Source organism: Lonchura striata, chromosome 13 (assembly GCF_046129695.1).
Source record: "Lonchura striata isolate bLonStr1 chromosome 13, bLonStr1.mat, whole genome shotgun sequence".
NCBI lineage: Eukaryota > Metazoa > Chordata > Aves > Passeriformes > Estrildidae > Lonchura > Lonchura striata.
Genome location: NC_134615.1, coordinates 15,665,139 through 15,677,743, shown reverse-complemented (window position 1 = coordinate 15,677,743; position 12,605 = coordinate 15,665,139). Strand labels below are relative to the sequence as shown.

Below are 12,605 nucleotides of genomic sequence, written 5' to 3'. Positions count from 1 at the left end.
TAGTTCACACTTCCCACTCCATATATACCACTGCATCATCAGCTTTCCATGTAAGCAATGGCTCTGGCTGCTGCTGGAAAGCTGTGTGATCAGCTGTGATAAGAAGCATTAAAAGGACACTGATCATTTGGACAAAGGCTCAGTTATAAATAAATGTTGAAAACCATCCAGATCTGTTCATTCACAAGGACAAGATCGTATCAGTGTTTACAGGACTAGGGCATCCCTGCTGAAATGGCAAAATACTGAGAACTAACAGCACTGTTCACTTGGGCAAGGACAGCTCTTTGATCTCAGTGCTTCAAAGCAGCAAGAACACTGAAACTCCCCGTGCTGCCCCTTGCAAAACAAACAGAGCTGCTCAGAGTGAAGATGCACATCTGTAATTCAGACCCAATTGAAGGGTTTGCCCCTCAGCTTCTGAGCAGCTTTTTGCTCTTCCCATTTGCAGTTTTTTCATAGCTTGACCCTGCTGCAGTATTCTCCTCCAGGCATTTCTCCAAGGTTTGTGCATTTGTTTTCTTTTTTTAGGGTGAATCAAGGCAACACAATTAAAGGAATAGAAAAAAAGGAAAGTACGCAGATCATTGATTTTAAGTCAATCCTAGGTGTTTTATGCTTTACTATGAGAGCCTATTTAAGCTCCAGCACAGTCTGAGTGAAGACCCTTTTACCCCCAAGTACATAGCGTCAAAGGACATTAAGAGACCACACTTTGTAAATTAACACAACAGAATGTATTTTAAATTAAAAGCAATTTTCCCCTCAACAGCTTATCACTTATGATGGGACACCAGGTTCATTTCTTCCTCACTGTGTTAAGAAATTTTCACCATGACCAACTTCATGGCAGGTGGGCCCTGCTGCACTGGAGAGAATTCCAGTATTGCCTCTGTGTTTTCTGTGGAGCCATGCAATTTTTTTTTTGCAGTATCAGTATTTTCCCCCTGATGTCAGCAGGCTGTTAATCACAGCCTGAAAACAGCTTAAATACATTTCCTTATGTTAACTTATTGGCAGTACCTTATCATCCAGGCCTGCAGTAGCAGCACAGAGGTCCACCAGGTTAGGCTGCAGATGTCCATTCACTATCTTCTCATTATAAATATAAATCTAAAACATAATTAAAGAAAGCATGTTTAACAATACATATTATGCTCCATTCCATCCCCAGCCACAGTAGCAAAATCTAAATCAGGCTTCAAAACCAGTGTTCCCAGCAAGTCCCTCTGATTCTCTCCCACATCAGCCACTTCCAACCCAAAGGTAGAGGAATGGGCATCAGCATCACCCAAGCTTGCACAACACCTCAAAGTCCCAGGCCTGCCCCAAGGCCAGCAGCAGCCCAGCTGTTCAGTGGTTTTGCATGGCAGAGCACTGCACTGAATGCCCTGTTAGACTAACTGCAGCTAATTGTTGAAGGACAAAGATTCAGAAGTGACCTGACAAGTGGATGGCTGTGATATTCCCCTGCATGGCAGCCTCCTACCTGCTGATGTGAAAGAAACAGGATTTTGCTGGTTTGTGGCAGTATTCAGGGAAATCTGAGACAGGGAAATGAACAGGAACCTGACCCTTCAGAGCCTGCCCTTAAACATATACACACACCTCCCTGTTTTAACTCTTGATTTTTACTGAGCTTCGTCTACTATTGTTTATTCTACTCTCAGTCCAAAAACATTTCACTGTGTCCAAAACTTACAATTCTCAATACTAGAAAGGTCATGCCATTGTACTTTAACTCCATTTGGCATGCAGCACTACTGCAACATGTCCAAGGTGCAGACAAGATGTAGAGCTCAGGACTGCAAACAGAGTGCAGCATCAGTGAAATCGTGTCTGTGGATGTCACCGTGCTCCTGTGGGACAGCTTGAATTATCCACAAAGAACAATTAATCAGTTCACTGTAATTAAAACACATTTCACGGCTGCTGATAAATAGAAGCAGCATGGATCTCCAGCTCTCCTGCCTGACCTCCAGGTCTCCCAACTCCCCACTGAAGCCACAGGAGCCCCACACAGACTGCTGACACTGGGTTATTCTTGAACAGCAGGCTGACAGAAGGACAGCTCAGCCAGGCCAGCTTTTCTGGAGCCCCTGTTGGGAGCACACAGTGAATGCACCAAGTGTTGTGGCAGCAGGAGCCTGGCCACAAACACCACATTTCCAGGGCACACTGCAGCAGCCTGTGCACAGCCCGTGACCCTGACAAAGGCCCACTGGCCACACTGACTCCACAGCTAGCCCAGAGCCAGGACTGCTAGAGACTAGGCTTCCCATACCCAAAAAGCAGCACGGAGTAACACTGATGGCTTCAAAGCACAGACAGTTATGTTTTAAAGAAGACCTTTACTGTGGATATATTACAGTATATATGAACTAAATTAACAAACTATTAAAGCCACTAAATCAAATGTACAGTTTATCAGCACAACCATGAACCTTTTGCTATCAGTTTCTTCCCAGTTACCATAACTGAATGCAGATGTAGGAAAACAGATGCACGAGCTGCTCTCTGCCTCAGTGCAGACTGAGCCGAAGCACACAATAACAGTAATTCTGTGCAAATTAAGCAACACCATTTCACATATTCCATTTTCAAAAATCAAGTTCTTTTCTTTCATTTTGTTCTCAACAGTGCTGGTAAATAGATAATCTCAAATAACAACAGTAACAAATTGGTTATATAAAGGTTTATCAGTTTTCCCTGAAAATTTTCCGAGGGCGTCTAATGCTACCAGGCACATTAATTCATAGCTGATGCACTAAGCCTCTCATAAGCAATGTCATTAAAATAAGATATAATTCAACAAACATCAGGATTAACACTTCAGTATATTTTTTCCTACATACATACATGGTAAAAATGATCTTCTACGTATGAAAATAAAGGGAATATAAAGCCTTCATTTGTAAACAATTATGCATTGACACAAATCCTAAAAAAAAAACTGCTTTCAAAAATTTAAACTAATTTGAGTTTATTTTACAAGCTTAAATGCTTTCTACAGTCATATATGGTGCTCAGGATCTCTATTTGAAAAAATATCCTGTTGCAAACAGGTGAGTATGCTTCTAAAAACATCAAGATTTATGTGTTTGTCAATAGCATTTTATCTCTAGGCAGGTACTTTCAGGTTTTACCTACCACGTTTTCTTTTACACTAAGCTCCAATCTTTATTTTCCCTGTCTCTCTCCATGTAGAACACTGTGTTTAATGAAGTTTTCTCACTCCCACTCACCTGACGAGCATATGCCATCTCCACACTGTCCATGGAGCTGCGACCTGGAGGACCCACCTCACCAACATAGCTGGGCTGTTGAATGAGAAGTGTAAAGGAAGATATGAAGTACAGAATTACCACAATGCATTTTACCAATACATCTGCTCCTAAAGAGCAACAGCAAAACCATGTTCCTGACAGAACTAAGAACGGGGTTTTGAACCATCTACAGAGAAAAATGCAGTCTCACTGCAATACCCCATTATCTTCCCAAAATAGCTTAAACTTTCTAGAGTGACAGAAATCCTCCTTATTCAGTGCACAAACCAACCATTAGCTCTCTAGAATTAGGACATCAGTGTCTCTTGGTAGCACCATATAATTTTAATTCTTTGCTTTTGTTTCTTAAAAGGTTGCTTCTTGTCAATGTCTTGCTGTGAGGCATCTACTCTGAACCTCCATCACAGCAAGGACATAGAATTCAACAGACGAGATCAAATAGATCCAATCTGTCAGATCTGATACTCCAGTTTTGTCCCAGTACCATGATATAGACATAAAACAGGACTGCAGAATTCAGTTGTGTGCTGGGAAGTGCCCCACTGCTGGTCTGCTGCAAGAGGAAGTATGCTGGCAGTATCCTGACCTGAAAAAAGGAGTCTTTTTACCCACAGAGACTATGCCAAGATTGAGATATTTTGAGCATAGAGCAGGGACAGACAGCCAATGAAATCATGGCATCCAAAATTCATACTCTTATAAAACTCATAATACAACATGCCACAATAGTATAATGTTGCATAAAGTGATTTTAATTATTCACTCCAAGGCACAGGTATGTTCTCAGTACAGCCACCACTAAACATAGATGTTCAGTACTCTGGAAGAAAGAATACTCTGAGCAATGCTCTGCTATTTCCTGTTTTCTAAAAGAATGTAATTCTTCATTCCAGCATCAGCATTGCAAGTCTTGAGTTTGAAAAATAAAGTACAATCATTTTAAAGACAGATCCCTTTGAGGTAACAGTCTTTTAATATCAGCTGCTTCAGAAGCCATGCTGGTCTGAAGATCAAAGCAAGACAAGCTCAGTTCAGAAGCAAAATATTTATTATGAAGCCAACTGACAGAGTTGGGGCAAGCAAAAAGGAACAGAGAAGCTTTCAGCAAAGCAAGGTTTCCAAGCTTGTTACCATATAACTCAAGGCTGTGGATATTCATCTAAACTGGAATCAGTAATTTTTTCCGAGAAAGGGCAGGTACATCTGCAGAGTTTAAAAATTAAGCTTTTTACCATCAAAGTCAGTTACAACTGGCTGCACATCCTCATTAGTTGTTCCAGTGCACCTAAGCAATACGGTCAAACAGCTTTACTGCTTCTTACACTTGTTACCCAGAATGTCAGTACTTTACAGTGCAGACAGGATCACCTCCACGGATTGCCTCATTATGTGCTCTAGCCTTGCCTGGAAGAGTTCACTTAAATGTGACCAACTTGCTGCCTGCACAAACAATGTCCAAATGCAATAGGAAAATCATTGTTTTCGCTTCCAGTTCAATCAGCTTTAGAGTTCAGCCTCGCTGACACCTGTCAGACTGCAGCAATGTTCCTGCCATGACCTGGCTTGTGTGGATTTCAGGAAGTGATCCAGAAAGGGACAGCTTTTCTCCAGATGGTGCCATCATTCAATTTCTTGTTTCAAATGTGGATGAAATACTGGCAGAGTCTTCAAAATATTTTTTTTTTGGGAACTGTATCTCAACTTCAAAATGAAATAACACAAACAAATTCCAGACATGTTATTGTTCATTGTAAAACTGATCATTCTCTCAGTCTTCCCCAAATTAATTTTATTTTGGTATTAGTTCAACCTGGAATATCTTCTACCATGTAAGACCTCTCTTACACTCATGACCATGTGTCCTTACAAAGACAATTACTACTCATTGTCCCAGTCCAGGAGTTTTGATCAGTAAAGTGTTCACAAGTTAAAATTTAAAAAGAAAAAAAAGTTACACAATTGGAATGGCCAAGAAACTGTTCTACGCTGGCTAAAAATTTATACATGAAGATAAAGGCACAAACCTCTATCATGAAATGATAAGAGCTTTGTGATATCTGTAGTTACAGGTTTCTGTGCAGCATACAGCAGTTGATTAAAGAATGAAAAATACTCAGCAATGTTCGTCCCTAACATAATGAAATATAAATGAATGGAGGTACCAAGGATAAACCTGGACAATCCTTTAAAATGGCTGAAATTAGTTTATTACTGCATTAATTTCTCACTAATGCTATTTAAATAATGTTTAACTTGATTGCAAAATCAGGCAGGTGCATTTAGACCTCAGGCTCCAAAAAAAGGCCTTACAAAAAACCCAAAAGCAATTTCACTTTTCTTTCTGCAACTGAACTTACACTAAAAATATTCTTCCCAGTCCCTCTTAGTGGGTACTGATATGCAGAAGCATCTGCATTTTTCTTTTATTGCCAAATCATCTGACACAAATTCCTTTAAACCCACCTAAAACCCGACAAATTCTTTGTTCTAAAGAACAAAGAAACTGTTAAAGCAGGTTTCCTGGGAAACAGACACGATGGCAGAAATAGCGCTTTGCAGTCTTTCCCTGTGCCGAGCCAGATAAAATGCAGAGTTATTTAAAGTAATGCTAAATTATGGACACTGTCATTAATTACTGATGAGGTTTCACCTCCTAAAGCAAGTGAAGACTGTACATAGTGACTTAGTGTCACTTTCAGCCACTGCCCAAGCAGCAGACACACAGGGACTGGGGCTCTGTTTTGTGAGTCTGTTCTTTTTTCTGCTTTGCGGCACCAAAGAGCACCCACGAGGCTGCCACTCCAGAGACTGGTGTGTGACTGCCAGGCTCAAACCAATTCAGGTAACAAGCTGAATTCAAAAGTGCACGCCTGAAACTAAGAAATAACTGCTCTGGGGTTGGGTTTTCCTTTCCTTTCACCAATTTTAGTTTAACCATTATGCTTTAGCAAACACTTCTTAACTAGCTGCTGCAGCTGAGAACTGTCACACTGAAATTAAATTCTTCCAATTCTAATGACTTGGCACTTCAGGAAATCAAAAATCAAGAAATCTAGAATTTGTCCTAACTTTCTTATACTTTTCTTTCCTATGGAAAAAGAGCCATGGAAGTAAGCTTATTTCCTATTTTTTTCCCACCTCATGCATGCATTCTGGCTTCACCTTTGAATTATTAAACTACAAGAAAGCACTAGCTCACTGAACCATCACATGGCTGTACTAAAGGGAAAGTTCAAAAGGAAAACTAAAGCAGTGAGTCAGCATGGGGAAGGCCACTTCCACGGCTCCCCCTGAACAAATGGCAGAAATGGATTGTGCAGGCAATCCTTCCCAAGAAGGGAAGGATTTTCCCCCCTACAAACTAATGGGGGAAAGTGGAGGGGGGAGGATATTCTTTGCTGGCAAGTCAGAACTTACCAAGTTTCAAGCAAGAAAAAGATAATAAGAGATGTGCTCAAAACAGCAGCTAGGAGCATATGAGAAGCAGCATGTTTCAGGTCAGGTTTTGAAGTTTAACTGGAGCAGCAAAAGGAAAAGCAGAAAAGTGGGGGATGCACAAAGGACTGCAGAAGTGTAAGTGCACACACACAAATCTTGCTGTATCTCTAGTCTGATATTGCTTAAATGGCTTGTGCTGTTTTTCTCAAACACCTTTGCTTTTCCCTGCCCTGAATTTTGATCTTTCCAAAACATTATTCTGAACTGTAATATTTATTCTGAATATTATGCATTTCTCCAAGCTGCAGCTTAGCTGCACTTCCATCACATTTTTAACTTTTAAATTCACTTAGCCAAACGATGCTGCTTTTCAAAGGAGCCCTCCTTCATTTGCACTCAGCCAAGCATTCAGCCTCACTTGCACACCAAACCCAGTGCATGCAAAGATGCATTATTCATCACCCTCATATGCATATGCACATTCCTCAGCAGAAGTCTGGGCAGACATTTTGTCAGCACTCCAAATGGCTTGGCCAGTAGACACAGTGAATATCTAGGCAGGAGACCAAGCTGGAGAAACCCCATCAAAATACACTGTGGTGGAGTGGAAGCATCTTGCAGTGCTTGGGATTTAAGGGGTATGAAGACATGATACAGAGGAGCAGAACAGAAACCAAGAGGTGCCAGTGTGTCCCTATCACTGCAGGGGCATCCTGCTTGACAGTGGGAGGGAAGAGCTTATGGCAAGGGTGGAAGAAACAAAAACCTGGAATAAGGAAAAACTTGGAAAAGGACAAAGGAAATGCCTTGGCACCTCATGGCACAACAGTCATAACAAACACCTTCAGACCAGAGGTGTTTGATAGCTTGAAGACAAATCTCAGGCTTTTATCCCTTTCCAGCCCCACAAGAAGCACCTTTATATCAGCTCTGCTTTTCCCTGAACAAGAAGGTGGCCAGGCTGGAGGACAAGGGAGAACAGAAAACCTCAATGGCAAGTCCTGCACTAGGTTCTTTGAATCGTGAGCTTTGCTTGTTAATTGGTCTTATTTCAATGAATAATGTGTTGGTATTTCACTCTGCCCAAATTAGCTTGCCCAAAGCTTGAGAATTGGCTTGCAGGCAGACCCGGCCCCCTGCTGCGTTTGGATCTGTGCCTTTTCAGCTGATTCTCCATCTCCAGAGGATATCAATTAAACCTCTACTATATTCTACAGGCTGTGTCTGTTTGTGTCACATACACACAAAAAACTTATTTGACTGGAACAAGGCTTTAGAAGAACGACCTGCTGTGGGGAGGTTAGATAACAGGCTTTTAACACAGTAGATGCACTTCAAACCTCTCAGACCTTTGACTTCTTGAGGCTAACACTAGAATATATCAAGGATTTTAAATGCTCTTGAAATGACATACTGCTACTATGAAAGCTTTGAAACAGAGAGAGGAGTATTACTGAGTGACAGTGTACACTGAGTCTTTAAACACATTCACCAGAAACATTAGGAGCTGAGTTTTCTCCCCTCCTCCCTCACACCAATTTGATGCTTGGCATCTCAAGTGCCATGGACTGGGGGTAGTGTCCATTTGACAATGAAACACCAGAATAGGGTTTTTACCTGTTCAGAGTGCATTATTAAATTACTTCTGCTAGCAGCTAACATCCACACTCCAAAAGGAAAACCCCACACCAGTAACTAGCACACAAATCAAAGACGTTAGAGGGTATCAGTGTATTAACCAAGCCTTCAGATTCACATCCTAAAATAATGGGATAGCTGTTCCTGGTTTAAAATTAAGTCAGTCTGCATTATTTAGCATTTCTAATATTGGAAAGCTGGACAACCTTTGAGAAGTCCCAGTAAAGCATCAGAAAAATACTTTCTCGGAAGACAGTCCCTATAAAAAGAGGTATGCTAACTGGGATTAACCTATATTTAAAAGAAGAGTAATCAGAAAGGAACATTTCATTAACAATTTTAATTATTTCCAAATCCCTATACAGGTCATACCACATTAGCACCAAGGGCTTTTTTAATTTCAGTATACTTGCAGGTCATCCCAATGAACAGGAATTCATTTGCATGGGTAGAGAATGTGGCTATAAAAAATGTGTCTCTTTTTCAGCCTGAAAGCACAGCAACTTGCATCCCCCCACTCCCTATCCCCTCTCTTCTCAAAGCAAGCATTTTCATGGAGCACAGTGCAGCAGCAGTGATGTAACTGTGCTCCAGGGATCACAGCTGCTGTCTGATGCTTTCAGCTCAGAGGAGCTGGGCTTCCAACAACCTGCACATAACTCTGCTTTGCTCTACTCATTTAATTGAAACATTTTCTTTAAGAGAATAAACTGGAAAAGGTTTAAATTGTAACAGAAGATAAAGAATGTTTTAGGATGATGGTCTTGCCCAAAGGATTTGGTCACTGCTGGATTAACCTGAACACTAGAGGTCTGAAAAGCACAGAATTCTAATCTGCTCTGCATGAGACAGCAAGATAAAAAGGAAAGCTTTTTTTTTTGTTTATTCATTTGGTTTTGCCAAGAAACCTGAGAGACTTCATCAGTCTCCTAAGAAAAGCCATAAATCCAGGCCAGCACACAGTAAGGGGAAGAGACACTCTAAGACCTATGTGCAAGCACAATTGCACCTGAGAAACTCCCTGGTGTCACATCACAAGGGTTTCCTGTAGCCCCCAGTGTGTTTTCTGTCCCCTGGGTATATTGACCTAAAATGTGTTTGTGACTAAGTTCCAGCCAGCACATATGTTGCTCAAAACACAGCTTTAGCAACAGCAGCTCCATTGCCTGTACCCATCAGCCAATAAACAGAAACAATCACAAAGGTTTGATATTCTGCTAGACAACGCATTCTGCTAGTCAGAGCCATTCTAGAATTAAATAGGGATTTTATATTTCTCATTTTCACACAGTTGTAGTGGTTTCAGAGGTGGTTTCAGGAGTGCTGGAATGCCAGCTGTGTACAGTGCTGTGTGTGACTGTGTACAGCATTTAGAAAGACAATTACCTCATTTTCCTGGGTGAAATCAAGAGCATCTTCTCCTGACGCAAGCAGAGAATGAAGAATTCTTTGTTTCACCTGCTCCCATTCAACCAGCATTGATTCTCGGTGATACTCCTCAGCCATGGCAAAAGTCTGTTAGTGAAGAAGAACAAGAGCTAAGGAACATATAGAAACACCCACCAGCCTAACTCTGCTATTAATAGACAAGCCCAAAAATGAAACAGAAAATAGCAACTACATATATCAACCAGGTCAACCCTCAAGAGCTGATGGTGTGCTGCATATTATTTTAACAGGCTTCCTTCCTGTTCAGGTACAATGGGATTCAGAAAGTAGGTGTACATGGAATTAAGACAACTCTCACATACCCCCAGCTGGTAAAAGAGGGAAACTGTCTTTTCCATGGCACAGCAACACAGGAATCTGAGCAGGCCAAAAATCAGAATGCTTCCTTCTTTAACTTAGCAGCACACACACAATATCCAGGTTCATCACTGATCTGTGTGGTTTGTTGAGACTTAACTTCTCTAATGGCCACTTGCTTTTCACCTCCCTGGAGGCTACAAAGGTCTGACTCACTACATTCTTAACAAAGATGTGTGTTTATGGCACATAATCATTTTCAGGTCTTTACCAGTGTATTTTTCTTTTAAAAGGGAAATAGGATAAAATAAAATATCAAAATACTAAGGGAAAATACACCAGTGTCAAAGAATCAGGAAGTCTCTTTATCAGGAACATAACTTGGGAAAGCACACAGGAAAATCAAATCCCAAGAAAAAAAAACCTTTACCTTTAAAATGGCTGATGTACTACATTGTTTCAGATCCAATTGAGGAACACATGGGAGGGAAAAGCTTTTCCCTCAGTAAGGGAAATACTCCCTTATTTTGGTAATAGCATTAGGATAGAGAAGATGCTTCACTACCTTTTCTATTATTGGGGTGAGACTAACAGCTTCAGGTATACCACCACAGGAAATAAGAGACTCTCCATTAATTCTAAAGAGAGAATAAGCTATATTGTGTCTTGTGCTTCTCTCCTTTTCACACAGCCCTGTGCTGCAACATACTTAACTAAATGTCTTGGTTGGCTAAGTTTTTCATTTAATTGCAGTTCACTGCTAGGATATTGTCAATTAATGAGCAAAACATTCCTCAGAAGAAAGACTTGATAAGAGACAGTGACATTTGGCAAACAATTACAGTGCAAGCATGCAACTAGAGCTTAAGATTTGTGTTTCTTTGTTGTGTTATAAAATTCACTTTATACTTTCATGGCAGGATATAGGTTTTACCCATACCTTCTCTATAATCACAGGGTTTTAAATATGCTTCAATACTTACAGATAATTTTATATAATTTAAATATTTTGATAATGCTTAGGTAGCATTTCTTATCATTTGAAAGAAACACAGACTCAGTTCTAAACCTGATGCCCCCAGTACACATGGAGGGAAACAATCATAACATGAGCACTAGGAAGTACAGAATGACATTTTGACATTTCCAAGAAGGAGTTTCAAGACAAACAGGAAGAATTTTTCCATGCTTCATGATTCAATTGCGAAAAATCACTGTCCCAGAACATGGCAGATACAAAAAGCACAAATAGATTCAGAAACAGGATTAGATTAATTTCCCATCAGAAAACAAGCTGCTGCTCAGATAATCTTCAAAACAGCTATTTGTTCACAGGTGAAGATACAGGAGATGAAGAGGGGAAGTCTAACTCTGTCTTTTTCTTACAGACTAAATACTGATCCCTTTCAAGGGTCTGCAAACCTCTCCTGTTTTTTGTTTTTAGGCAAAAACAATGGTGCTTTCTTCCAACTTACCCTCCTCCTAGACTCTTCAATGGCAGATAGCAATGCATTATCTTTTTCATTCTTCAGGAATCCCTGCAAAAAAGGAAAACAGAGCTTCAGATAAAAAAATCAGGGTTGCACTAACATCACACACCTACTGTAGTACTCGGCTATTTCAGCTCTGAGAAGTGCTCAGAACTCTCCCTGAAGTCCAGTCCCAAGAAGTTTAGAAGTCACTTTACTTCACCAAAGGTACAGTAAGATGCCCATCCAGAGCAATGTGAAAATGAAAATGCATTAATCCCCTCTTTTAATATGCATTAAATCCTGGTGAAATGTCCTGCTTCTAGTCTCTTTTATCTCTGTGTCCCAGAATCTGCTTCCTCCTGCTCTCCATTTGAGGGAGCTAGGATGAAAGCTGGTAGGAGAGATAAGCCAAGATAAGATTGTTGGACTTGAGTATGCTAAAAAAAATAAAGCAGGCTTTGACTTGGCAGCTTCAGACAGAAGTGAAGCTCTTGGAGATCTGACACAACTGTGAAAAAGAGCCTTAAAAATAGTCAGTTGACGAAGGATGGAAATAACTAAACAGTTAGAAAGCATACAGAAAAAGTTTACCACACAATTTCTCTCCATGAATACAGCTGGACTGGGTAAAAATGAAGAAAATTAAGAATTGTATTTTTAGTTCTCAGTATATGAGAAAATCTCAAAGAGGTCAGGTATGTGTGAACAAACTGATTTACATGAGCAGTTAGCTCCTTATCCCAAAGGTTACTTTTATGACCTATACTAGGAAATATAAAATGAAGTTTTAACTTTAAACAAGTAGCTGTGGGGTAAAATGCAGTAGCACACAGAGACAACAATCAGGGTATGTTTATCACATTTTAACATTCATATCTTTATTTTGAATTTTCATTGTTACATCACCAATTAAATAAATCAAGCTGATTTGTATGCCCAGACTTCAAATTGATCATTATTCAGGTCATAAAAAACAAAAATAAGCTTTTGTATCCCTCTGAAATAATCAGCTATACCTTATCAA

At 40.2% G+C, this 12,605-nt stretch overlaps 1 protein-coding gene across 5 annotated transcripts in view; it reads right to left on the bottom strand.

Moving 5' to 3' along the window:
* NUP93 (nucleoporin 93) overlaps positions 1 to 12,605 on the bottom strand; it is an 83,119-nt gene that overhangs the window by 23,592 nt on the left and 46,922 nt on the right. For all 5 annotated transcript variants that reach the window (XM_021535210.2, XM_021535212.2, XM_021535215.2 and 2 more), the window contains 4 exons: positions 11,585 to 11,647; positions 9,750 to 9,878; positions 3,246 to 3,320; positions 1,024 to 1,113 (listed from right to left, as the gene is read on the bottom strand). In XM_021535210.2, the coding sequence (XP_021390885.1) occupies positions 1,024 to 1,113; positions 3,246 to 3,320; positions 9,750 to 9,878; positions 11,585 to 11,647 (357 nt within the window). The remainder of the gene's footprint in view (positions 1 to 1,023; positions 1,114 to 3,245; positions 3,321 to 9,749; positions 9,879 to 11,584; positions 11,648 to 12,605) is intronic.